Genomic DNA, 27,822 nt, shown 5'->3' with positions numbered 1-27,822 from the left:
GGCAGGAAGGAGAAGCCAGGTGGATTCCACCGTGCATGTCCTGACAATTTCACATAAACCTCACACAGTCTGCTAAAACACACTCACCCAGTTCTTCCTCTTCTTTTTCTTGGAGTCACTCTCGATGTTGCTGCCCACACTGGAGTGGCTGGTGGCACTGTTAATGCTGGAGACACTGTCCGAGGAGTGCTGCCTGCGGATCCGCAGGTCCGTGGGCTGAGCAGCTCCAGGACCTGCATATGAACAGAGGAAGTGTCAAAATCATCTAGGAAATTTGATTAATGGTATTAATCATGCAATCCTGAAGAAACATTTAGGGAAACCAGCACTCAGACAATCACTTATTCCATGGATGTACTACGTATTTCAAATCCTTGTTTCTTGTGATGAGATTAAAATCTGAGATGCTTCAAACCTTTCCTTCAGCAATTTATCCCAGTGTAAATTACTGGGTTACTCTGTTCTCTGGGTAACTCTGATGGTTACATCAGCTATTACCCAGAGGACTGAAGTCTCACTGGAGAGGCCTGGAGTCTCTGTATGTGGTGTTTGTCTCTCACCTTTGCAGTTGAGCTCAGGTGTGTTGATGACTCCATTGATGGCAGCCTGAGCAGCAGCATTTTGTTTCTTCAGGAGTTCAATTGTCTTCCTTAACTCATTCAGTTCTGAGTCCTTGGATAATGAAAAAAAAAACCATATGACGGTACACGGGAGAAGAACTCCAAAGAAGCTGCTTTTCCATCTAAGTTTTGGCAGTTCATAATGAATTAATGGAATATATATGTACAAGCAGGTGAAAATGAGGTTTGGGATACCTGGGGATGCACACCCTCAACAGGGTGCAAAGCAGCTTTGGTATTATGATACAAAAATGCATGTATTCTGTAATGTAGAAATTACGTCTATTCAAGTGCACTGTCCAAAAACACAATGCTGCCAGTCTTGTCAGTACTCTTCTTGGTATTTCTCTCAAACACACTCATGTATGGATGCATTGTGATGAAATATAGAACAGAAATACGCAATACTGAAGACTCATGTCCAAAGCAACAATTAACAGGAATAACCTGATCAGTTGCCACAAAATCCCAGTGCAGAAAATGAGTGTTTCATAGACAAATTATTTATAACGTTTTACTCTGTCACCACAAATGAGCGAGCTAAGGTAAATTGCATATGTGACTTTCCCCCCCACCACAACTACAGAAGGAGCATGGGCAACAATGCTGGAAACAGAAATGAAGATTTCCCAAATACTTCTGAAGCTTGCCTTTTGTTCTGCTGTCATGGTCAGGCTCTGCAGTCGGATCGTCATGTTCCCCAGGCTCTGCTCAAACGCTGCCACCAGGTGAGCCTGAAATCAAACCACACAGGAGGAGTTTGCTCTCTTCCCCCCAAAAGGAGTATTTCTGCAGGTATTTAATCAGTCCACCCAGTGCATGGCATTGTTTGTTGGGTAAATGGTGCATAGAAAACAACAGTGCTTAGAAAAGGTCAAATAGAAGAGCACACATTACGGAAATGTTTGCCAACAATAAAACAATAAATCAAGTTTTTGTATAGAGAAAAGTCAGGTAGAAACTTCCTTCCAACTAAATCACTATTTTCCTTGTGGATAATTAAGGCAAGAAGATGCTGAGAGTCACAGGGGTGGAGATTCTCACTGTGTTTATTCCACTAGGAGAACAAATGCTTTGCCAGCTGATACACCTGCATCTAACTCAAAGACTTCTCCAGTATTTCAGAGCACCTTGCTTCCAACCAAGGTCATCCAAAATTCCTGCTGCTTGGCCAATTACCCTTTTTTCTTTTCCCAAGGAAAGAAAAAAATGATTTCTCAGTGCTTCTTGGGAGAAGAATGTCAAATCTTTTTCCCAGGAAGCACAGAGAACACAGTGTCCACTACGTGAAAGCCATCAACTAGGAATTGAAAATGACTGAGAAAAAAAAGGAAGGAGAAGTAGATTGAGAAGATGGAAAAGAATGTCAGAAACTGTACTTCTAGAGCCATGACATGGCACTGTTTTATGGGCATTCACATGCATGTGCACACGTAACTGATGGCAGGTATATTTCAATATGTATTTGTCTCATTAGCCATGATAATCTACACTAACCACAGAAAAAAATAGCTTTACTTATCTATTAAAAATAATTCCATATGCACAATGACAAGTAAAACTTAAATCTTTCCAAGCAGAAAAGGACATTTTCTCACCTAAAAAAATACAAAATAGCAAAACCTTTCACAGAGCTATTCCAGACTCATTCAGCAGCAGCACACAGTTGACTTATCCTAAACAAGTGTTCTCACATTCACAATGAAAACAAACATGAGCAGTACAATAACATGGGGATGTGCACTCTCATTCCCATCAGCCCCTATGAAAATAAGCAGAGCTGAGACTGTGAGAAAATGGCAAGAAGTAATTCAAAACCTAACACTACACATGTAGGAAAATCTAAATATTTATTTTAAAAACACAGAGTGCACAGCTTCTGTTGGGAGGATGAACAGGGAAAAACAAAGGTGATATTCAGGGATCCTCAGCAATACTTTTCAAAAGCGAAAAATAAATGGGCAAGCAGGATTAGTAACAGGATACAAACTCATAATACTGAGCCTTAAAAACTAGTTGTTCATTCAAAGCCAGATATAGTTCCTATCTAAAAATCATTCGGTGAACTATGGAAAATAATGTATCTTCACTTTCTACAGTTAGAGAAAAATGTTTTCAAATTCATGCCCTTGATGGCTTGAGAAGCATCAACAAATGCAGTGTCTATGCAAGGAAATTCAGGAAAAAAAATGTAAATTTAAGAGATTAATTTGAATTGTCTAAGTTTTAATTGCCTTTTATTAAAGGAATCATGTCTAAAGCAAATGTTCAAGTGTCCTAACTGACAGCAATTATTAATCTCAGTCTTTTTGGGAGCAGACCTTGTCTTTTACATGGAAAAAGGGCATGTTCTCTGGAAAGAGGTGGCAAGAGACTGAAATTTAATACTAGGACAGTTATAGCAACATCTCTGTTGTCAATTTATTGCCAAATCGGGGCAGGCTCAAATCTAAGAAGTTTAAATAGCATGAATAAAACACTGTAAAATTTTAGCAAAGTGAAGTAAGTAAAAATAGAATATTATCAAAATAATAAATGAGAGTATTTTTTTACTTTTTTTTTTAAAACTTTCTTTTTCTTTTTGAGAAGAACCCACAAGAAAAACCCAAAAAAACCCAAATGACCCTAATCCAACCAAAAACATACAGGAGTGTGCATTAAAAATGGTTCTCCACAAAGACAGTGGTAGTAACCACACAGAAATTCTTGGGCAGATGAAGAGCAGCTGGGCCAGGCAGTGAGCAGCTGTGCTAAGCACCAGCCCAGTGACCCTGAACTGTGGGAAGGAGAATGCAATAAAGCCAAAACAGAGCCAAGTGAGCTGCTCAGCGGACAAGTTCTTTGTTTGAAGGACACAAGCTGGGTTATTTAACAACATCATTAAAAACCTATGCAAGAGAATCTAGTCCTGCTTTCCCAGAAGTAAAAGAAACTTCTGTGAGAAAACCAACTCGTGTATCCATCCCCTTTGTATTTGAAAGGCAAATATAAGATTCAACTTTTGAAAGCTGTTTAAACTGTTTTCCTCTTGGGACAGTGACTAAGTGGTTTCATGCAGTCAAAACCCTTTTATTTGACTTCTCTGTTGTAACTGTGTTCTTGGTTTTCTGCCCCCTTTTCAAGCTGGATGAAGCACTGTGATGCCTGCAGTGGACAGCACAGATTTCCCCTTGAACCTTTCCTGTGGCATTGCTCAGGTGAAACCTGTCCTTTCCTGTCCCAAGCTTTGCACTCCCCCAATTCTGAGAGCTGATGGATAGGAATGTCTCCTTCAAGCAGCACATGTTCTGATGTTTATTCATTCTCACAAACCAGGATGTCAGTATGATCTGATCTGCTAATTATTCATCTGCAGCTTATTTACTCTAGAATTGCTTATTTTCCTTGCAAGCTTCTGTGTTGCAGATTCCTGCTATTTGTGACTGTAGCACAGAACACACAAATAAACTTGCTCAGGGTCATACAGTATTGCCTCAACACCTCCTGCATTCCAAGTATTTTTTTTCCCAGAGTGTCCTAAATTACTTATCCTTCAAATTCCTGAAAGGAACAAGCAGATGTATTGTCTACACTGCTTAGCTTTAAATTAGCTTCCAGAGCCCCTTATGCCAGTATTATCTATCAGGCCATTAACCCACATCTTTATGTAACAGAAAAACCTAATGCATTTCAGTCCAAGTTTCTATTAACTTTTATTCCTACCAATTATAATCTTTATCTGTATCTCATCCCATCCAAATGTCAAAGCAAGACACTATTTATAAAAAAAGACCCTGTCCCCAATGATTTTCTCAGGATCCTAAGATGGCTTACATACACACAAAGCCAAATTCATACTATAACTCAGTTTTTAAAGAAAGGTGCAAGATAATTTAGTAGGGCAGAGGATGCTATTTTTGAACATGTCCCACACGTGCATGCAGTTATTTCTTTAAACACATCGATAATACGGACTGAATGTTATGCATATGAAATCTTTTTGCTACTTAAAAAAAACCCTGTGTAGTAATTGTCTCATTAAATGCATTCCACATTAATGTTTGCTCTCAGAGTTGTACTCACATTAGCAGTCAACTGAGTTGTCAGAGCTGACACTTTTTCTTGGGATGCATCCAATTCTCTCCGCAGCTTGCGAATCTGTTTTAAGAGAGCACTTTAGTGCATCATAACAAGGAGAAATAAAACAGCAAGACACACAGTGCAGAGAGTCATTTATGCTTGTCAAAGAGGATGTGCTCTTACCTCTGACTGGCACTTCTCTTCAGGCTGTAAAATAAAAAGAAGTGTGTGAGGATATTACAACATAACCAAAGTGGCAAATTTATGCAAATTCTCCTTTTGTATTTCAAAAACACTAATGTGAATTCTTTGTTTTGAATTCACACATCCATATTCAGTCTAATTTAATCCCCTCATTTATTTACTCTTAAGGAAAAAGAAAATAGGCTGCTGGAGGTATTTCCTTTTGCAGGAAGGAATTTGGGCTCCACTTCCCAGCCAGCAGGCCAGTGCACCTCTGATCTCAATCACAGAAGCGGGAAGAAGTCCTGGCTCTGTCCATAAGGGACTGCATGAGGCTCTGAAGAGCCAGCACTGCCACAGAACTGGGCCAGTCCTAGGCAATTTCCTTCATCCCACGCTCAGCTATCCATGGGAAGGAGGTCATATTTTTGCATTCCAAAGTGATGTGAAAAAAAAAAAAATTAAATTCCTCCCACTTGGGTGCTGCCCAGGCACTGTGGCAATAAAAAGTGAGGACACACAGACAGTTGTGAAGATGCCAGGTGGATGTACAGACCATCCACTGTGGTCAGCATGACAGAACTGTGGCTACTGTGGCCTGTTTCTAACCCCAGTTATCAGTTAAGTACAAGTATGGGGTAGGAAGTCTCACACTCCACTCTTTCTAAGTAAAATACCCACTACAAGCCACCAGGAAAATTGCACCCACCCAAACACACTACTGGGGTCACTTGTGCAGCGAGCACAGGACCCTGAAGTGCTCCCCTGTATTTTCAAACTCCAGTAAGCCCTATTTTAGGATCAGATAACCAAAATGTGTTGTGGAGAAAATGTTACTGGCAGAGCAATTAAATGGTCTTTTGAAAGAACTTTTAATATCTGCACATTAAAAAGTGAACTTGAACTTCTTTAGCAGTAAATTATTAATATAAGGATGGGATGACTATTCAGCAAATCTTGGGATGCTAAAAGCAATGAAGTTTAAATCTCCTCGTATCTACTGAGGTGCTTTGTAGCAAAACCTACTTAGCACAGCATAAAATACAGACTCAAAAAATCAATGGCTGCTTTTAGGCCATTGAAGTCTCTCTTTAATGAAGATACTGCTAAATATCCACAGGTATCTTCAAGAACATAAAGATTCCTTTCCTAGCCAGCATTCAGAACATAGTCAAATGAAAACTGCTTTTTTCCTGCTCTTTTAATGGCAAAACTAGCACAGCAAGACCAGTCAATTCAATGATTTTGATGAATAAATAAACTCTTTGTTTCATTATACTCACTGTGGAATAAATAGATGATGTACTGGACACCAAAGAGAGAGAAGAACCATGCACTAAAGGAAAGAAAATAAACACAATGAATACAAGTGCACTAACTACAGTGTGGAATCATCATAAATCATCCACTGTCTACCACCAATCTGCTGAATAAATGCTTTCACAAATTTCATCATCCACCCTAAACTTAATTGTATTATGCATCAATAATGTACAGTTTGAAGCATGCATTGCCAGTTGGTATGATCCATAATCTCGGCTTTGACACTTGCTCATTTGGGAAAATTAGGTGTGGCCAAGAAAGTTTAAAAAAGTTTTTAAAAGTTTTGATGAAGATCTCTTCAGATATAAATATTTCTCTGAACAGTTTATCTTAAAAGTCTAGCAAAAGGGCTTACTCAAGATAAAAAAAACCAAAAAAAACTGAAAACCAAGAAATGCACAAGAGATTGCAAAATTAAATCTAAGTATTTAATCTTTAGTTTTAGGTGACATCAAGGGGGATTTTAAAATTTTTTTTAGGCAACAGACCAAGATGTGAATGTCCTGAGAAAACCACAACACCCAGCTCTAGTGTGCAACTGGATGCACCAGGAGATGTGGAGGACTCAAGATAAAAAAACATTGTCTAATTTTGGGGCTGTGAATTGTCCTCTAAATGCAGCTGTAGCTTCCTTCTGCTGACTTAAGGGACTTGTATTAGTGCATCAACAAGCCCAACATTCCCTTTCCCTGCAGGGTTTCTTGGTCTTTCTTTAAAGCAATGACATTTTTTTAACAAGGTAAATTTTGTTCTCTCATAAAGAAAGTAACAGTGGCTACAAAACTTCCTGGGAAAGGTTTAGCTTCAAGCAAATTTTGCATTTAAATTCAATAAAGGCCACACATATACAATGATGGCCTAGATGATCTTCAGAGGTCCCTTCCAACCCTAACTATTCTGTGATTCTCAAGGTTGTTACCATCACTCAGGCATCAGGATTTACATATAAATATAACCCTATTTCATTCTTTATTACACCATTGAAAAAGTACCTGAAGCTATTCTTTCTGCTAGTGGAACATTCAAAATTACTTTATTTTTATTTTTGTAAACAAATAGTACTGAACTGAAACTTTCATTCAAAATTCAGGTAACTGAACACAAATCATAAGAAATAGCATAAAATCACTTATTTCTTCTAAGTCCTCCAGCCAAGAAAAAAAAAAGTTTAGAAAAGCTGCCATTTTGCTTTAATTACCGACTGCAATTCTACATTCGTAATAAATGGGTTCTGCTTTCCCACTGACATTATATCCTAAGGCAATACTGGAAAGAGAAGTGAACAGGGTCTAAGTTGGCTTCTGAAGGAATTTAAGACAATTTAGAAAAACCACAAGAAAACAAAAAAACCCTCACACCCGTTCGCTTTCTCTGGGTAATCATATTTTCAATTAAAATGATCTTTCTAGTTAGACATTAAGGACTATACTGCACTAAGAACATAAAAATAAGTGGTATGAGTCAGACACAGGCTTTAATTGTGAGCTCCAGCCCTGGCTGCAACTACAGCTCATGTTTACTGAAAAGAATGAAAAGAGGAGACAGATACACAGTGATTATTCCCCAGGTACATCTTTGCACCTTCTGGGAATCAGCAGAGATGGAAATTCCAGGGATGGAAACTGCACTCAGACCATTATTTTGCTTCCTGTGACCTCTCTACCATTAACTCACTTAACTGCTAGTGAATCCACTGACACGTTTTGTCTATAATGAAAAGTTCTCTTGTGTTCAGAAATTTAATTCTTTGCAGTTGTTTTAGACCTGCTGCTGAATCAGTCAGTAAGTTCCTTGAGTGCCTCCACACCACTGTGAGAAGGAATGGATAACCAACCTGTTCATAACAAACCAAATTCAATTACACATGCCTTCAGCCATCATTTTCCAAGCTGAAAATTTCTGTTTTAGCTTTGTATCACAGATGTTCTGAACTTGAGATCTCCTTCTCACATTTCTTTACTTGCATTTTCCCCTTAAGATTTTCAAGAAGGAAAGCCCAAAGTGAGGCAATATTGCACAAGGCCACAAATAAACTCATACAGGGAATACAGTATTATTTTCTGGTCTGCCTCCCTATATTCTTCCTTGTTGAATTTTTTTCCTAATAGAGATGTAACAAAAAAAAAGCCCTACCAGCTGGCCAGAGAGGAAACAGAAACCTTTACAGTGGACTTGGTCACACACATCTGAGTTAGCATCAGCCGGAACTTTTAAGATCACATTGGGACTTTAATACAGGAGAAAAGACTCAAAATGAGGGGAAAAAAGGGAAAGAATAGATAACTCTGGGAATCCTACTCCTGCCTTGTGAAACACCACCATCACATAGAACCACAGACTTACTTAGGCTGGGAAAGATCTCTAAGATCATCCAGTCCAACCATTAATCCAGCACTGCCAAGGTCATCACTAAACCACGTCACCAGGTGCCACATCTACATGGCTCTTAAATTCCTCCATGAATGGTGACTCATGTGCATCATTTGAACATGTACAAAATTTCAGATTTCTCATTTCAAGGATAACTAAGGAGTTAATATGTTTGTGCAATTTATTTTTAAAGTATCTGCAGATGGCTACTCGAAGGCTATTTAATTAGGAGCCTGAAGGCAGCTCCCGATGCAATTCCTATTTCTTGAAGCCAGCATGCATCTGCATGCAGCCTACAAACCCAAATTAGTCTGGAGCTATTATTTTAAAGCACTGTAAATGCATACAGGCGAGCACGTATCATTTTTAATGTTAGAAAAGAAAGGTTGTAGTCATGATCATCTGCTCAGAGAGCGGAAAGAGCAACTGGTATTGCAGTCAGTAGCACAAAAAGGAATAACAAGTTATATTCCAATGATAATGAATTTAATCTTTTTTCTTTTGGAGGTTGAAGTATCAGGGTGGAGCCAGTGGCAGCCCACCTCCTGGGAAGGTTGTTGGCTGGGGGATTAGAGAAACTGGAGAGCCAGGAGACCACTCAATTTTTATGTTGCATTTTTTCCCTGTGAAGTTCTGGTAAATTTGAAGGCTGTTCCTGCTGGCACAGCCAGCCCTGAACTCCTATCTGTCACAAGAGTTATGTGCTGCAAGGCTGACCAACCTCCACACCTACACGCTGTGCTGTGAGAGAACATGACTGTACTTCACACCCAGAGACAAGAGAAGAAAAGACTTTAAAGAATAAATCCTGGCCCTGCTGAACTTAATAAGAAACAAATGTCTTGTAATCCTGTGTGCTAGGAAATAATTAAGAAGTAGGTTGGTAAGTTTTATTTAAGACCTGGATTTATGCTTCATTGACACTGGATGATTGTATAAAATCAATTTGTTCATTAAACACAAATTTAAATTTCTATAATACTTTTTAACTTATTCTCTCAAGGGCAAGACAAATCTCTGCTATATTCAGAAACACTTAATCACTTAGACCTTGTGATTCCCTGAGAAGTAAGCAGGACCTAATAAGCAGGTGACTCCTGCCTTCTCTACAGTCAGGAAAGTGATAGAAGACTTCTGTCCTGAAGACAAAAATACAGACTATACCTAAATATTCAATCCATCTGGTAACATATGATTATCCTTCAAGGTTTGAAAAATTTAGGAAAATCTGAAAGGGATCTTCAGCACGTCCACTGTAGGGTCAAATTCCTTCCTCAGACACAAAAGCAGTATTTTCCAGCCACTTTCATGTCCATAACTTAGTCAATATTTCTTGGACTTAATTTTTATTACTTTTTTCAAATGAATAAAAAACACTTAACAGAACATTTCATCTAACTCTTTTCAATTTTTTTTAATGGTTTGTCTTCAAATATGCAATATTTATGAAGTGTTTATCCAAACTAGCCTCTCTGTTGGTCAAGAATTTCTGAACTACAAGAGCGAGTTTAACCTCCAGTGTGCCAAAATGGATTTGCTGCAATCTTGAGCACAGTTAAAAGACTAAGGCTACAATATTTTGGAGAATGTCTTCAACAAAACCCAAGTAAGCTTTGGTGCAGTAGCTTTCAGCAAATCACTGAAGTGTAACACAGACACAGTGATTCAAATTCCTTCACAGATTATATTAGGGGACAATTTAGTAAGACCATGACTGTTCATCACAGGATGGAACTTGACTGACTCAGTATCCAGCAGTCTTTGACTGTTTATGATCATTCAGCTTTCTGAGAGCAAACAAAGGCTAATTACTGCAATGACCAACTTTTAGCCCTACAGCATTATTCTATTAATTTTCAAACCCTAATGAAAATCCTCAGCCACAGACCTCTAAAATACAATCAAATGTACTGAAGTTAGATCGAGTAACTTCAATGACCAATTAACTAATTAATCTTTCCAGAGACATATCCAATACATATTTTCTACTTCTTCCAAAGGGAAAAAAATGTGGTGGAATAACCAGAATCTCCAGGAAGGCACTTTGTGCGTCTCAAAGGCTTCTGCAAGCACTGAAGTGTGGCTTCCATGCATGCTTTACTCTTGGGGACCAACAAGCATGGGGTGCTGGTATTAACACTGTTAAGTGCAGGTCTTCAGAAGCAGAGGGAAGAGCCATAAAAGGCTTGTGTGGCCTGTAAAGTACAGTCAAGCTCCCAACCCTTGCCAGAAAGGAGATCTAAGACTGAAAGAGTTTCCTATGAACGACTCCATGCTTGACTTTCAAAAGTGCAATGCTTGAGGATTTTAATGTGTGCTCACAGCCACTCCTGCTACAGCCACAAGGATGCCCAATCAGGACAACCAAACTACATATTCGTTTATAGCTAAATGCTTTTTCTTACTATATTTACATGGGTTATTTTTATGAAGTGTGGTTACATATTTGAAAATACGATGAAGCACTAAAAAGACAAGCCTATATATTACAATAAACTACTCAATTTCCTTCTTTGGAAGATCTGTTATATCAAGCCAAGACACTGAGCAGAAATAAAAAGCAAAGACAATTTGAGTACAGATTGAATACTGGAAAAATTACTGGGATAGAAACAGTCCAACTGACATTGTTTATAAGCAGAACTGTGGAGGTGCAAGTTCAAAATACCCCTATTGAAGAAACATGAATGTGCTGACTCTATGCATGAATTAGTCATTCTGGAGCAATAAAAATGAAGCACAGGATAAGTTTAAGTCGTTTCTTGAACAGTCAAGGTCTAGGTGCAACACTTATTTCCTGTGTCTGACCAAAACATTCACTCAATAAACATAATTCTCTCTGGTGACCAGTGGCGGGATCTGAGGGAATGTCCAGAAGTTGTGGCATGGGAGGTTTAGGTTGGATATGAGGAAAAGGCTCTTCATCCAGAGGGTGGCTGGGCACTGGAACAGGCTCCCCAGAGAAGTAGCCACAGCAGCAAGGCTGGCAGAGTTTAAGGAGTGTTTGGACAACGCTCTCAGGCACACAGGGTGATACTGGGGGGTCCTGGACAGGCCAGGAGTTGGATTTGAGGATCCTCACGGACCTCTCCCAACACTCTGATTCTGTGATCAGAACAACCATGACCAGGATTACGGTTTTACCTAGCACTGAGTGCTCCACACTGTGAAAGCTGTGTTTGAACTGTAAAGCGCAGAGTTCCCACGCAAACACCACCCTCGGAGCACACCCAGCCCCAGGGGAGTTCACTGACCCTCCTCGAAGCCGTCGCGGAAGGAGCCGGAGCGGCTCATGGTGCGGCTCTTGTCGTCCAGGGACATGGAGCTGTTGCGGAGGCGCGTGTCGCCGTAGGGGTCGTAGGGCCCGTCGGCGTTGGACAGGCTGTGCGTGCGCAGCATGCTGGGGTTGGACAGGCTCATCTGTGCCGCGCTCGTGGGGCTTGCTGCAAAGCCGGCGACAAACACACCGTTACTACCACAACCGCGGGTTCCCCTACTTGTTTTTTACCAGCAAACCTTTTCCCTTCCCTACTTCAAGACAAATTTTTGATATCGTCTTCTCCAGGTTTAATTCTTTTTCAAGGAAGGGGTATGCCAACTAGGCTAGTGAATGTGAAAACTCAAGTAAAATAAGGTCATTTTAAACACTGGGTGCTATGTCTGTGCTTCCACAAACAAGCTCGGTCACCTCACTAACACCTTCCAGGCATGAACTAATTAACCTCTCATTTAATTTGGAACTGTTCTGCCACAGAGATTGTAGTAATTTTTCCATACAGAGGAGGACTTACCTTCTTCAAAGCCTTCAAGTTCTAAGAAAATGACATTTTTCTATGTATTCTAGTCATAAATGTACAGAGCTTTCGTTTCCTAATAGCCGTATCTTTTCAGAACTTTCTTTCCGCTATGATGTCCTGAGAACAGTAAAATATTAATTCTACCTTAAAAGCCAATATTCTCCCAACCAGTGCTTAGAGTAAAAAAGTACTCCAATCTCACATTTATCAAAAGAACTTCTGTGCTAAAATTATGCCTGTTGTTTACTAAGAATTAGTTGATTTGTGGGTAAACAAAGAGAACAAAATCATTGTTCATCTGGGCAGGTTTCTTTTGGTGTGCTGTCATTGCCTGTTTCTATAGAAAACAGGATAATTTCCTTTACAGATGCCCAACTTTCATATCATCATTTGCTCTTAAATTAAATCAAATTACCCCCCTTGACTCCAATATCTCTAAGCTCTCTTCTTAAGAACATAGAAAAACATATTTTCTGTTTTTAATATTCATTGCTGTTTGTGGCCAAATAGCTCTTGAAGCTAATACAAATAATCTACAACTCTACAAAGAGTTAAGTGTCTGAGTCTATGACAGCACCTTTTTTATTTTTATTTCATGAACTTTCCTGACAGTTTTCTAGCTGTTGGAAATGTACCCATGCTGTGTGTATATTCAACTGAAATGTTGCTAAATGTCAGTTTATTTAAAGCCACTTATTGAATGTGTTTCTTTCCAGAACACTCAAAGAAAGGCTCTAGAATGTCATTACTGCAACTCAAAACTACACTAGAAATAAGTGAACGTGCAATCTGCTCCAAATTCACACAAGAAGTTCACAAGTACAAGATCAACTATTTTGCACAGAATTATTATATATAAACTAGTTATTATATACAAGTTATAATAAACAATGGTTTTATTTTAAATAATAGTATTAATTATTATGGAGGAGCTTCTGAAAGTCATAAATGAACAGGCATTTTCTTTCTAAATGTCACTTAAAGACAAAATTTACAAACTTGAAGAAATTGCAAAGCAACTAAGTCATATTTAAGCAGCCCTCCACAGATGAGCACCACTAGCACTTTAAATCAGATTATTTCAACTGCTGATATGCTCAACCAAAATCTGCAGTGCATCATGTATCCTGCCAATCAGTTTTTATTGTTTCCTTCATTTAAAGTGTGCTTATCAATGAAATTAGGTGAAGAAATGGAACTTTTTCTGACTTGAAACTCCCCTAACTTTTATATATTGCTTGATTGAGCTTTCTGCAATTTTCCAACATGCCACTTGAAAAAGACAATGATAAAATATCAAACTGATGAGACTGGCTCATACAGTAAGTAAAATGCTTGGATTTTAGAGAATTATTACTGTACAGCAGGCAACATCTTACGTCCTCTAAGCACCCCAATGTGTGATATTAACTGACAGCTCTACTGAACGTTTTATAAAGCTCACAATTTATATTAAGGAATCTGACTGCTCCCAGAGAAGCAGTTTCAAATACTGCAAGTATGGCACCTTTGGGCATATGAGATAATGATGCTAATTAGTCACACACATTTCAATGAAAGTGCTTCCTCAGGTTCAATATGGGCTTTGGAGCTGCTGAAAGTAAATTATCTTGTGTAACATGCTGGTTTAAAGACATACAATGCATTGCCATGATTATTCAAACAGATAACTATTCACCAAGCTGTGAGAAGTTAAATCTAGTTCCAGAGGGTGATGTTACACTGGATCCAGATGAAAATGGAGAATTGGCAGCAGTATCCTGCAGTCCTCCTGCTGAATGAGACCGGAGCCATTCCTTTGCATCCTCTTGACTACGGAGCTGGGAGGATGGAGTATACCTGCAAAAACAAACAGGTTTTTCATGAAGAACTTTGATATTTATCTAATTTTTTCTTTTAAAAAAACCCAAACAACCATGAAATGTCACAAGGCTTGGGGTGGGGGAGAGAGAGAAAGAAAAATGGAAGAATTCCTCCCATGAAATTAAAGGATTAAATAATATGAACCAAATAGAATTCTGAATTAAGGAGCTGCTCCAAGCTCTTCCAACATGTTCCTAATTCATTCCACCTCTGTTTTGGGGGGAAAAAACAAAACCATAAACTTCTTTCCTACTGCTTCAGGTGTAACCAAACCAGAGTGAACCAAATTTACAGGTATATACTGTGCAGTGTAGCACTGTAAGATAAAATGCAGTGTGTGCTACATCATATGATTTAAAAATAAAACTTAGAAACCTGGAAAACCTTTCCATAAGCTATGCCAAAATTCTAACACTATTTAAATATTTTGGTACATCAATAATCTTAGCTGACTTTTTGTGATATTATAACCACATTCAAGTCAACAAAGTCATTATCAGGATATTTTTCAACAAGCTGTGACCCAATATTTCATATTCCAGAGATATTCACATAAGACCTGTAGAGGTGTATCCCATTTAGTTCAAAACTAACAGGATTAAAACATCATAAAGGAGACCACGTCTAGCCTTTTCTGAAGGCAATGAAAACAGCAGAAACGTGGTCTATGCCAACATCAGTGGTAAAACATCCACTGGTTTCAGCTTAAGCTTGATTTATTATGTGTGATGAAATGTATGAAAAATAGGTATGGTAGACAGGTATTATGTGAGCTACGTGATAGGGTACAGGTATCAACAACCAGAACATCATGGAAACACTTGTCTGCTAATGGAATTCAGTGTCTGTCTTTGGACAAATATTTAGGAGTTACTAGCTCTCCTTCCAAAAGCTTGAAGTCTATTATTACCTGATACTATCTATTTAATTAATTTGATTCCCTTCATTTAAATACCCTACAGTAAGATATCACTCATTAAGACTACTTTAAATCAATGGGAACACTGCAATAATTTAAAAAGTCAAACTGCTTTCAAAAAATACATTCATTGTTCTGCTTATGCCTCACCACTTCAGCAGCAGTCCCTGACAATCTGCATCTCTAAAACTTTGCATATAAGTGAGCTTCTTTAGAAAGCACTTTTTAACAGTCATGTTACCTTAACACAATACAGCTTTATTTTTATTTTCAGCATTAATACCTACCTCTTCTGTACTCAAATGTTTTGGTCTTAGAAGAGAGTATATATAAGAGACATACTTGAAACATTAAAAAAAATTGCCATTTTAAGAAAGGCTTTTAGTACTCAGCTTCACGGCACAAGGCTGCTGTGAAGAGCAAGATGCATAGCACAGAAAAAATCACATCTGCAGTTCCAAGGCAGTGATCCCAGAAGCTGTATTAAGCAATTCAGAAGCTGCAATTTCCTAAATTGTCAAAGATACCTTCTGTAAATTCTATGCAAAGCATTTAATTAACATAGCTAATAACAATTCTGGCTAGAATTGCTTGCATCAATGGAAAAAAAGTATGTTATAAAAATCACTACCCTACAGATGTACAAAATATGTGAGAAGACATCTGCTGAAAGTTTTTTTTTGTTGTTGTTGTTTGTTTTTGTTATTTTTGTTATTTTCTGCAATAGTAGAGCCCGATAGATGTAGGTATTCAGATGCAATTTAAAAAAAATTAGTATGTCCAATTTCATCCTGAAAGGTTTGGCATGGTCTTGTAAATCTTTTCTATTTATATAACAAAACCAAGGTTCCCAGGGTTAAAAAACTATTTCAGGTCATTCTACGTAACAGCCACAGAAACAGCAACATTATTGTTTTTAAATCAAACCCAGGGATGACTCGAGATGCTTTCCAGCAATTAAGCCAGCAAAAGCCACAGTTCTTGCTCAAGCAGAGAGGCCACTGGATGAAAAAAGCAGAGTTGTCAATGGCTTTCTTTGAGGATTGAAAGAAAGCAAGTAAGAAAGCAAGAAGGAAAGCTAGAAAGAAAGAAAAAAAGAAAGAAGAAAGAAAGAGTATTGTTGCCACCTCTTGCAAACTGCGACCATCACCACCAGCCACAACAGAAACACAAAGCAAACTCCAAAGCCACCACAGATGATGTTAAACCATGTGGAAACACCAATACCTGAGTCCCTTCTTAGGCAAAGTGTTCCTATCAAGATGTGGGTCACTGCAGAAAAGTTAAAAGAAAAGAACTTCAGAGAAGAACAAAAGGGAAGGAATAAGATCAGGACGAAGGACGTACAAACATTGGCATCACCTTTCCAGAGGAAAAGGTGCTGGGGCCTCCCTACAGAAACATGCACAGACCTCCTCACCCAGGTAGGGTTTGCACAAACATGCAGCTGGTACCATGCCAATGAACCACATCTGTTCACAACCTCATTTCACTGTTTCTCCTACCCACAATGAACAAAAACGGCTCTTTAAACATCAAATGAGTGTTTAAAAATACACTTTTCAGCAGGCTATTGGTAAAACTTGATGGGAATCTTCAAGTCCAAACCATCTTCCCATCATTTCTTTCAGCAGACGCCACTTATGGAATGCACCTAATTACTGCACAGAGGTAGTGAGCCCAGACTGTTTAAATTTCCAAATCTTAGTCTAAGTCTCATTAGCAAAGTAAAATGGACTGATCAGTTGCCCAAAAGTTAACTATTTCAGTTTATGTTTTTACAACTGATGACCAGAGCCTGTTAATCTGTTTTTAAAGAAAATATCTCTATGCTTAAGTAAATCAATTAAATGACAACCCTTATAGCTAAGTTACAGTATGGGACTAATTAAAATTACATCAGTGAGCAAAAGTGAGCTGGAATGTTTAGATTTGTGTCATCTTTTGCTAACTTTAGCATTCATTTGTACAAGGATGAATGTGCCCAAGTACTTGGAAAACACTCACGAGCCAAGCTGCAGTAAGAGACTGACGACACTGAATGACACAGGGACGTCAAGACAAAAAGGACAGGCCAGGAAGGCAGTGGGAAAAGCAGCATGCCAGAGGAATGCTGAAATGCTAGTGAGAGTTTAGATTTGTTGGGAAAAAAAAAAAAGGGGCATGATTTTCAAATTGCCTTTGGTAAAGATATGAAGGGTGGGTTAAAAGTACACCCCCAAACCAAAGGACATTCCCAGAAACAAGAGTAACACCAAAAACATGCCAACTGTGCTGTATGCCCCTCACCAGATTGATTTGGGGGGTAAATGGGTATTTGCAGGGACTCTCACTGGCATGTCTTTGTGTCAGTTCACACCTGGATGATGAACACAGCAGAGCACTCAACTGAGCACGGTCTGGCACAAAACAATTTGCTTCACTGAGATGGGCAACAAAACCTACAGCCTTGAACATACTCCTGTCCTGAGACAGCATTACCTGTCCTGTCTCCTGGGCAAAGTATTTCGGCAGAATTTGGGGCTAGCAGCAGGGGAGGAAAGAGGGCTAGAAAGAGCAGTCCAACAAGACAGGAAACAAGAGAAGGAATATTAGAATGAAAAGATGAGAGAACAAAATAATAATACACAAACAGAATCCCAAACTATCAGAACATTACATTCAGGTGCAACTTTCTCCATTGAGACACAGCTACAAAAATTCTGCAACCTGAACTCATCACTACGCATCAGCTGATTTCCAGTACTTGGAAGGGTTCAGCTGCCATCTACAAGGGGTCTTTCAGAGACCACTGCTGAGTTCACCCCAGTGCCAGCTCTGTGTGCCATCTAGTTCTGATGCTGGAAAAGCCCTGCTCCCTCCTTCCTCTTCAGCCTCCTCCCAGGTCCTATCCTGTGTCCATTAACATACCAGTGAATCTCACAGTATACAGAGCTGGGAACTGATCAGTCTGAAATACAATTCATCTGATTGCTTTTCACTTGGATCCAGCTTCCAACAGGATTCACTAAGCATTCACATGAATGCTTGAAATATTGTAGGGAGCAATTAGAGATGGGATAAGGCAGCAGGAGAGGACAAGAAGGGATCAAGGGACTATGGAGATGTGGACTTGTCTTTTCAGGATCACCTCCAGTTTGAAAGTTGTCAAATTCTATAACCAAAAAGTTTAACAGGAAGCACTTGATTTTTCCAAGCAAAATTGGAGGGTTTTAAAAAATATCACTATCAGCTCAATTCAGCAGATCTTTGGAAGGATAACCTACGATGCAAAATTCAAGTATTAGGTACCATATGGCAGCAAAAAAAAGTTGTCACATTGGCTGTGACAGCAAATTTAAAACCTCATCTGAACCCATCCTCCTGCTCTGAACTGGGCTCCTTTCCCCAAATAACTTATCTATATGTTCTATCCTAGATTTATCTGCATTATCTGGTAAGAGGCATTACTTGATCTGCATCTGCAGTGTCTGCTACTGCTGCCAGGGCTTCATTCCCACTTGAGATACAAACATATGGAAAGAACAGAAAAAACTCACCAACCTTTCAGACAATGTAGTCTTAACACTGTTGGTTCGGACAAAGGGGGTCAGAGAATCATCCTTGGAGGCTGGAATCAAGCCACTGGAGGAATTACGGCTCAGCCCACCTCCACTGCTCAGGGAGATGTCTATGGATTCGCAGCTGGTGTGAAGGCTGCTGACAGACTGGTATCCAATGCCATCCTTGCTAACTGCAGAAGAGCTACTGGCATTGGTACCCCATGTCAGGCTGTTGGAAGGAGCCGAGTGTGCAGAACTGGGGCTGGAAGCCAGTGGAGACTGGTTGAGATCAGTACTTTTACCATAGAGGGGACTGCTGCCCCCACTGCTCAGCACACCACTGCCAGATGGGGAGTCAAGGTTACCCTGCTGGTTCATGGTAGCATGAGGGTTGGAGATGACAACTGAATTTTTCATATTTTCAGCTGTTGTGATGGGAACTTGTTTACTAGGCTTGCCACCAAAAAGTCTGTAAAAAAGAAGACAGCATGAAAAATACATAAAATGGAACAGTAAACACAAAGATACCTTATATCTAGACCATATATATCAGCTTCAGAAAACCAGTACTGAGTACATAATCCTAGTTTGTACATATGCAACTACACATTTATAATCTCCTTGTGTTCACTGTCCCTTTCAACAAAGACCAGAGGCAATTATACCAGCTTCAAATCTATCTCAGGTTTGTCATCTTTGAATCATCAACCAGTATTTTCACAAAGCTAAAATACAGTGTCACAGAACTAAGACAATCATATAACCTTCTGTTCCTTAAGGAAAGAGGACACCAGAGAAGCAACCTGATGTATGGAACACTAGAGATTGAAAGTTTACTAACCAGGTAAATTCTGTGCAAATCACCAAATGGTCTGCACAGAAGCAGCTTTCGCTGGGATGCAACAGTGGACTTATACCAAATGTAGGCTTGTTTCATTCCATGAGCCAAACTGGCTGAAAACCGTATTTTTTTAGTGGAGAATGTGATGTTACCTGTTTTTTGGCACCTGGAACTGGCCAGTAAAACACTAAATGAGTTCCAGAACTCAGAGAGGGAGGGGATGGAGGAGGCTGACCGCAGCATCACTGCTGCCTGTGATGCAGCTGCACTGCCAAGGAAGCAAAGACCCCTGTTCCCTCATAAACAATGAGAAACTTCTCAGAAGTGCCCAAGTGCCTTAGCAGCAACCATGCTTTAGACTAAATTATCAATAACTCCAAAACTCATCTTCAAAACTAGGAAGGAAGCGTATCTTCCACTCCAGCTTCAAACATCCACCCCAAAATTATTGCTTTTGTTTCTGCCACTTGGTTCCTGTAACTGCCCTTGGGTCCTTAGTTTTCCTCACATGTACCTGTATACACATTTGCTTTTTAATCATTCACTGTTTAGTACTGTGGGTGAAACCTTTCGGAATAGAGGTCTACAGCACTTCCATACAAGTGTTCCTAAAGGATTAGGGGTGGGCATGCACTAGGCAGAACTTTCTCTGCTTTGGAGCATGCCCTGGCTGTTGGACACCTGGACACTACGTCACTTTGTCCCTCACGTCCCAAAAACACAGGCTGTGTTAGAGCTGGGCACCCTGTCTTAGGTTACACAGGATGTGATAAAAGGTATCTATTCTATCACCATCTGTTGAGGGTGGGGGCAGTGATCCTTATCTCTGTGGGAGATATTCTGCTAATGGGCCACCCATTGAAACCAGGCAGGGCATTGTTCTTTATCTTTTCACAACCCATCCTTCCTCCAGCCAGTCATTTTCTGCTAATGGCCATTGAGTCCCACTGTGGGACTGACAAAATTACTGCATCCCATTGGAAGTTGCTCCAGCCAGGGGGAAGAGCCCAACATTTCTTACCAAGATAAAAACAGAGGTTTTGGGACACTAAGGGAGCCCCTTTCTCCACTGGACTCCAGAGGGAAACCGGATTTCTCCACATCACCACTGGACCTTCAGAGGGAACCTGCACCTTCTGCAGGAGCACTGCTCCAACTGAGCCACATCTGTCACTGCAGGAGGATGCAGCCACCATGGAATGGGACTGCTGCCAACACCCTGCCTGACGGGGTGTCAGGTTGTACTCTGACTGTGTCAGGGTTTGGGGTTTGTTACTTTGTAGTACTGTATTTCTATTTTAATTTCCCTGGTAAAGAACTGTTCTTCCTAATTCCCATATCTTTGCCTGAAAGCCCCTTGATTTCAAAATTATAATAATTTGGAGGGAGGGACTTACATTCTCCATTTTCAAAGAGAAGTTCCTGCCTTTCTCAGTAGACACCTGTCCTCCAAACTAAGACACACCCACAGCACCCAGTGCTGCCCAGCAGCAGTGTCCACGCTGCACAGGTGAGCTGTGTGCGCTGCACCGGTGCTTCCCGCAGCTCCAGTGCCTGGAACACACCTGAGCTGGGCAGCTGCTGCTGCATACCTGCCACAAGTCACTTGGACAACACTTCCAGCTGAGAGGGCAGGCTTAGATCAGACATAAGGAAGAAATTCTTCCCTGTGAGGATGGTGAGGGTCTGGCACAGGTTTCCCAGGGAAGCTGTGGCTGCCCTATCCCTGGAAGTGTTCAAGGTCAGGCCTGGGTGGGGCTTTGAGCAAGCTGCGATAGTGGAAGGTGTCCCTGTTCATGGCAGGGGAGTCAGAATGAGATGATCTTCAAAGTCCCTTCCAACCCAAACCAGTCCATAATTCCATGGCCTTCAGCAGCCACAACAGCTTAGGGCATTCCCTAAGGTATTCTTGTGCCAGAGCATAAAACCTCTTCAGCTGCACTAGGGAAACTACTCTTAAAGAAAGGATCCCAGAGCTTAAAAAACCCCAAACACCCACACAACAGTTTTACAAGTTGTTTTTAAGCTACTCCCTGTTTATGACAACATGGAAGTTGCACATATTCACAAACTCACAGGTAAGTCTGTATCATTACAAAGGTATGGATTCTAATTCACTGTGTAACACCAAAAAAAATTACAGGGCCAAGAGGAAATATGCAAAAAAACAATGTCTGCAGCTCAACTGACTATGAAATTTAAGCTCGAAATCTTCTTTACTGTCATCGTAGAAATCAGCAATAAGCAGACATGGCCCAATTCAACTCTGATGCATTTCAACACATGATAGCTTTGACAGGTTGGTGAAAATTCAAGTGTGAAATTGTAAATCAAATGAGGGAATAGTTAAATTGAGCCTCACTGTCTGCTCCTTAAAGTTGCACGTATTTCTAATGTAACATTTCAATTACACAGCCAGCAATGTAGCTTTTTAGCAATAAAAAAAATCCCAGTCACATTCCTACCAATGTATTGCCTGAGGCACACTGAAATCACTGAAAATCTGCATTTCTCATGGTGTAGCCTACAGAAGAGAAAGGCCTACTGAAGTATTTAAGTAGCCACTGATGAAAATCTCATGTTCCAAAGTACATGGTTTATCTATTGTTAACCAGGTACAAAATAAAGTATCTTCAATTATCCTCACACAGACTCTTCAAATAAAACCACCCATCTAAAAAAGTTTACAACATCAGCCTAAGCTGCCATCACAGCCATTATGCTTGCACTGGTGCTTCAGATGGAATGTGGCTTTCTCACATCACTGGAAGCAGGATGATGGAGCATAACTGTATGGGTATTATGGGCGTCACGACAAAATGAAATGCAAAACACTGCAACAGACAAGCTACTCAAATTCAGTTGAAGAATAATTTTAACAGAACTTTTCACCAATATCAAGGTTTTGATATATACTGCATAAATTAGCTCCTCACTAACTATTTGTTGATGTTAGTGTGTGGGGCTCTCTTGGAGAAGTAGAAGACAGGATTTTTGTCCAAAACATAGTATTGAAATAAGAAAATTTAACCCAACTTAGACAGTAACTTTATTTAGGGTTCTTCTACACAGGCTGAAATGTTGAGACTGGCAACATACTGGGCTAATCCACACAATTTATAATAGTTTGCTTTGGGTGAATCTAAGCATGGCAGGTCAATGCCACTGTCATAATGAAAATCTGAGATAAACCTCCAGTTGTTGGTTTACAATTTGATCCACGACTGGAATATTTCCAGGTTTGTTACATATACATCTGTGCAATTACTCTTCAGTATCCTTCAGGTAAGAAAATTCTTTTTTCTGTGATAGCTGCATGGATAAAACCTCCAGGTATGACTTTTGCAACAAGGAGACTCAAATCGCAATTGTCAAACTTTCTGCCAGACAGGTTTGGTTTTTTCCTAAATGTCAGACCTCTGCTGCTGTCGCGTGATGTCCTAAGTATCCACAACACTGGCCAACCTGTTTATGTGAAATTAAATGCAAATACAAAGACCTTGAAGTAGGACACTAAATAGTAAGTGCTGCACCAAAGCCAGCCAGGCCTGGCTGGCAGATCCTGCTCATTCAGCTCCCGCTAACACCACTGCACAACCAAGGAATTCGTTGCCTACCTGCGCAGAGTGGGAGAGGCCACATCGGGGTACTTGACTCCTTGCTGGTGGGTACTCTGAGCTCCGCTAGCAGCAGGCTGTGATGCAGGGTTCACTTTAACAGAATTACATGAAGCCACACTTTCGTTGTCAGACGAAATCCCTTTCTCTTTATCAGTCTGATTGACTAATCCTGGCAGAGAGCTTCCAAGGATTACCTTGGCAGGCTCTCTGATTTTAGGGACAGGCAAACCAGCTGACTTGCTGCTTATGTTGGAGTCTATGCTACTCGTACTAGATCTATTCCCAGCTCCACTTCTGCTACTGGATTTACTGGGCCGGGGTAAGCTACGGTACTGAAGATTAGTTCGTGCACTAAGTGCTAAGTAGCCATCATCCTGGTTCTGGGAGCCATCAACACTAGTCTTCCGACCAGTGGTCCTACCCATGAGTCCAGATGACTTGGGGATCTTTCCCAAGGTAGCCGATCTACTGGTGAGAGTTGCCCCACTGGCAGTGATTATGGTCATGCCTATGGCTGACCCGCTCTGTTTCTTAAATCCAAATGTATTAGCATTAGCAGCAGTTGTCCTAGAATTACTTGTGGGAAGCTTTTTGGATTCATCACCACTGCTGCGTCCTGCATCTGATGGGGAACGTTTAACATGTCCAGCTTTAGGAGATAGTCTACCCTTTTCTGATACCTTGGCGTCATCAGTTTTCCCTACAAAAATAGAAAAAGAATTCTAATATTTAATGACTTGAAAACATCAAGCAAATGATGAAACTCAAAGCAGCATGAAAAGCAAAAGCGTGTTAGCCACTGGAGTGCGGTTCAAAGTTATGATCTAGTCTGCACTGAACTTACACGCCACTCTAGTGAGTTACACATGCAGACTTGCCAAAAAAAGTATGTGGTGCCTTTGCCCTCGAGAATATGAAAAGCAGAACAGCCTTACATAAGTGACAGATAAGAAAAAAATGTTTCCCTCTGCAGCTACTACAGATTGATCATTTCTATTATTACACACTAGTAGTGTTAGGCTGATAGTACAATTTCCCTAAAAGGCATTGTTAAAGAATTTGTATTGTTCAAGACAGTATCTAATGTTAACTTTTTCATATACAATTGTGTACAAGACCTAATAAAAAGAGAGGTATTAAATTATATTGCTTGATTATGCAAATTCAATCAATTTTCATTCACACATCTGCAAGTGCTAAAATCATTAATACATTTACAAGAAAAGTCGGAAATAATGTTTAGTATAAACAAGCATGCTTGTTTAGTAAGGCGAAAAAAAATCTCCTAAACCATATATATTGTGTGTTCTTGGTTAACAGTGACTTCAAAAACTAAAACTATATTATTTATTCTTCATACAGCAATACTGTGCCAAATAAATAGCTTGGCTTAAGAGCAGAGTTTTCATGAAAACAACTGGCAGGGCGAACTAATCTGAAATACACATTTTCAGATAGAAATAGAAATGTGGATATACAAGATGCTGCTTAGGTTAAAGCAATGCCTAAAAATACAGATAGGATTACCTGAAGTTCAGGTTCTGCCTCTGCAAAATATGTAAACTGTTTTCACACTGAACACACTTTTTGGCTTGTTTACATCTTACGCCTTTTCTCACCTGTTCCAGGTGTCTTTAGTGTGCCTGGGGTGGTTGAAGGTTTAGGCCTTGGTGTGGTAATGCCAACCTGAGCTGACATGCCCCGTCGCCAGGAGCCCGTCTGGGAAATAACAGTGCTCTTCCTACCAGAAGTGCTTTTATCAGACTCATCTGACACATCAGAGGGATTCCGCCTCCATTTAGATCCCGGCTCCATTTTTATGCCGCTATCAGATCCCCCGTCGGATTTCTTGACTTCATCACCGGACCATAAGGAATTCCGCTCCACTTGGGAATGCTTTTCTGCATCAGTCTAGGACAGATAAGGAATTGCAAGACAACTTTCAGAGCAAGTCTTTCTTTTAAGAAGCTTTATAAGTAAGAACCATCAACCTGATTAATCAGCTCAGCAGTCACGTCTGAGTACCAATGAACACGACATGCCTTTGATGAAGAAATGTCACAGCAAGAAATTAACCCCAGCAATAACAAATCTTTTTAATATGCTTTGTAAGAAAAAATACAAAAAACACATCGGCCATGCTCCTTGGAATATAGAAAGGTAAAAAACCCTACTTGATTTATAAAGGACATATTCAGCTCCATGACAGTTATAATCCTCCATCTGAAATTTCTGACAAACCCTTTTACTGCAATGCCAAAAAAGCATTTCAAACCTGTCCAGCCAGCCTTCCTTTGTTCCTGCTGCTTTCTTATCTCTTGTCTGGCAATCTGATCTCCAGAGCATGAGGAGGCAGTTTTTGGAACAGATCTGAATATGTGGAATGCTGTTAATTCTAACCTAACATAGTAGAAGGATACCCAAGGACTGAAGAAAAACTTTCCAACAATACTGACTTCAATACATAAACTACCTTAGTTTCTCTTACAGACTGTTTTTTCCCCTAGTCTTTGCACAGATTGATTGTGCTACCACTCTCTTACAGAGAATTTTGCTAAGCTTGGTATTAAACATAAAAATTTCTCATTAGCAAACCTTTACCAAAATCTCAGAAATGCTTAAATTAAATCTAATGCACTCTCTCTCTCTATATATATATATATATATATGTGTGTGTATATCTTATACATTCCCCATACATTAATATTTCCCACTGCTAATGATTACTCTTCCAGCACTCTATTCCTGCCAAATGCTGCTGCTTATATTTGGCAAATGTGGTAGCAGCACAACCAACCATTTTGTAATCAGGCACAAATGACAAATATCCGCATGTTTGACTCTGATCAGGATAAAAAATTCATAGCTGAATGTTCTGCAACCACCTCAGCACCACGAAAGAGATTGATAATTCAACACCTGACTGTGCAGCGCCCAAATACGCGCTGATGGGTTTTGGTGAGGTGTTGATGCCACCTCTTCTGCCCTGTAGCCTCAATAGAAGATGAATGTGCTCAGAACTGTGCGGTAGGCAAAACAAAGAATTCATTTAAAAGGAAATTATTTTAAATATCCCAAAGCACTATAAAGCTCAGTCTTTATTCCCCTTGGATAACCAGAAAAACATAGTACAGGAGAAGCTGTAAATTTATTTACCACACTTTTCAGCCTTTTATTTTTTAATTCCTAAAGAATGTTTTAAGTTTATGACTTTTATTTTCCTACCAGATCACACCATTAATATTAAAGAATTAGGGGAACAGTGATTGGAGTTCCTCTGCTTTTTACTGCAAAGCCTGAAAAACTAGTTAAGCGATCAGTGTGTGAAAGCTGACACCACATATCACAATGGTCTTTCTTCAGTTGGGAAACAGGGCTTGGGTTATTTATCTACATATTTAGTCATTAGACTAAGATGCATTTTGAATTATGGATTTAGATAATGCTATACTCTTATACTTTTCCTAATGCTACACAAATGTTTCCCTGTGTCTCCATTCAAGGAGAGAAATCCAGCACAGGCTTGAGAGGATCTCTGCTTTTTAACTCCCTTCTCTTCCTATGCCTGCCAGGTTAGGGGCTGGTGGGTCACCTTTCTGTTTCTGACTATCAGGAGGTGTGTAATAAATTCACATTGTGACTGTTCCTATGTAAATCTCCAAAATCACTGTTTCATGCAAACATCTCCTACATTCACAGATCTTGGAAGAGGCAAAAAGTACCAAATAATCAACCAACAAAGCCACCTCAAAGTCACCATTCCTCACATGGTCACTTCAGTATCTTGTTCTAAGCTCCTTGTCTGGAATTGTGTGTGTGTGTTGTTAGTGTTCAAGAACAAGAAATACATCTACTTGCTAGCAAAGGCCTTACTCTAGTTTTGGTCAACTACAAAATATTCCCATATCTTCTATTTCCCCTCCCCTAATCTGTAAATTTAGTATAGTCTCCACAGAGAGAACAGCAATGCAAGAAATCCTCTACCTTTGCTCTCCTCCCTTTCATTCCACACCCACAGCCAAAGTTTTCCTGCAGCCTTTGAAAGGCTGCACCTCCACCTTTGAAGCCCTCTGGCCAGAGATGTTTCTGTTTAATGGTAAACACAGAGAAAAGTGCAGAAACATGACTAAGGAATCAAAACCAAAACACAGTGAAACCTGGCTTGGGGATTGCAGCTGAAACTCCACTCGCCCGGACGGGTGAAAGTGGAAATACTCTTGGCTGGAGGTCATGGAAGACACAGCGAGCATGAGCTGAGAGCAAAGCCTGAGCTGGGAGCAAACCACCAGGATTTCTCAACTCACTCATAAAATTTTGTAAATCCAAAGCTGTGAACAGACCAAACCCATCTTTGCTGAGAAAATGTCTTATATAACTGCTTAGGGATGCTGCAGTTTCTTATTTAAAGAAACCTTTCTATCTTCTGATCTTTTTACCAACACATGATAGAATTTATTACTTGGCCTCTTTCTCCCATCTTATTTCAGTTAAATGAGTTATTTTCAAATGTCTTAATTTCTCCTTAAAATATGCATATGACATTACTTTAAAAGCACACTATATGCAGTACTGTGATAAAGGCAACTTACCTAATTCTGTGCAATACAGAAAAGGAAAAATAACAGAGTGCCAAAACTCATAACAATATTAAGTGGTTTGGTACTTGGCATAATCACAGCAGGACA

At 39.8% G+C, this 27,822-nt stretch overlaps 1 protein-coding gene across 11 annotated transcripts in view; it reads right to left on the bottom strand.

Annotated features, from left to right (window-relative positions):
* Window positions 1–27,822, bottom strand: part of NAV2 (neuron navigator 2) — a 371,722-nt gene that overhangs the window by 20,823 nt on the left and 323,077 nt on the right. For 7 of the 11 annotated variants that reach the window (XM_033061466.2, XM_033061468.1, XM_033061462.2 and 4 more), the window contains 13 exons: window positions 24,757–25,048; window positions 23,135–23,837; window positions 18,678–19,145; window positions 17,616–17,681; window positions 16,362–16,406; window positions 14,031–14,191; window positions 11,810–11,998; window positions 6,146–6,198; window positions 4,863–4,886; window positions 4,683–4,757; window positions 1,271–1,354; window positions 561–672; window positions 88–233 (listed from right to left, as the gene is read on the bottom strand). In XM_033061466.2, coding sequence (XP_032917357.1) covers window positions 88–233; window positions 561–672; window positions 1,271–1,354; window positions 4,683–4,757; window positions 4,863–4,886; window positions 6,146–6,198; window positions 11,810–11,998; window positions 14,031–14,191; window positions 16,362–16,406; window positions 17,616–17,681; window positions 18,678–19,145; window positions 23,135–23,837; window positions 24,757–25,048 — 2,418 coding nt within the window. The remainder of the gene's footprint in view (window positions 1–87; window positions 234–560; window positions 673–1,270; window positions 1,355–4,682; window positions 4,758–4,862; window positions 4,887–6,145; window positions 6,199–11,809; window positions 11,999–14,030; window positions 14,192–16,361; window positions 16,407–17,615; window positions 17,682–18,677; window positions 19,146–23,134; window positions 23,838–24,756; window positions 25,049–27,822) is intronic. The other 4 variants (XM_033061463.2, XM_042779428.1, XM_033061469.1 and 1 more) reach the window with 2 other exon arrangements.

The sequence above is a fragment of the Catharus ustulatus genome, chromosome 6, assembly GCF_009819885.2.
Source record: "Catharus ustulatus isolate bCatUst1 chromosome 6, bCatUst1.pri.v2, whole genome shotgun sequence".
Taxonomy (NCBI): Eukaryota; Metazoa; Chordata; class Aves; order Passeriformes; family Turdidae; genus Catharus; species Catharus ustulatus.
Note: the sequence above shows the minus strand (reverse complement) of the source record. Positions and strands in the feature narration are given on the sequence as shown.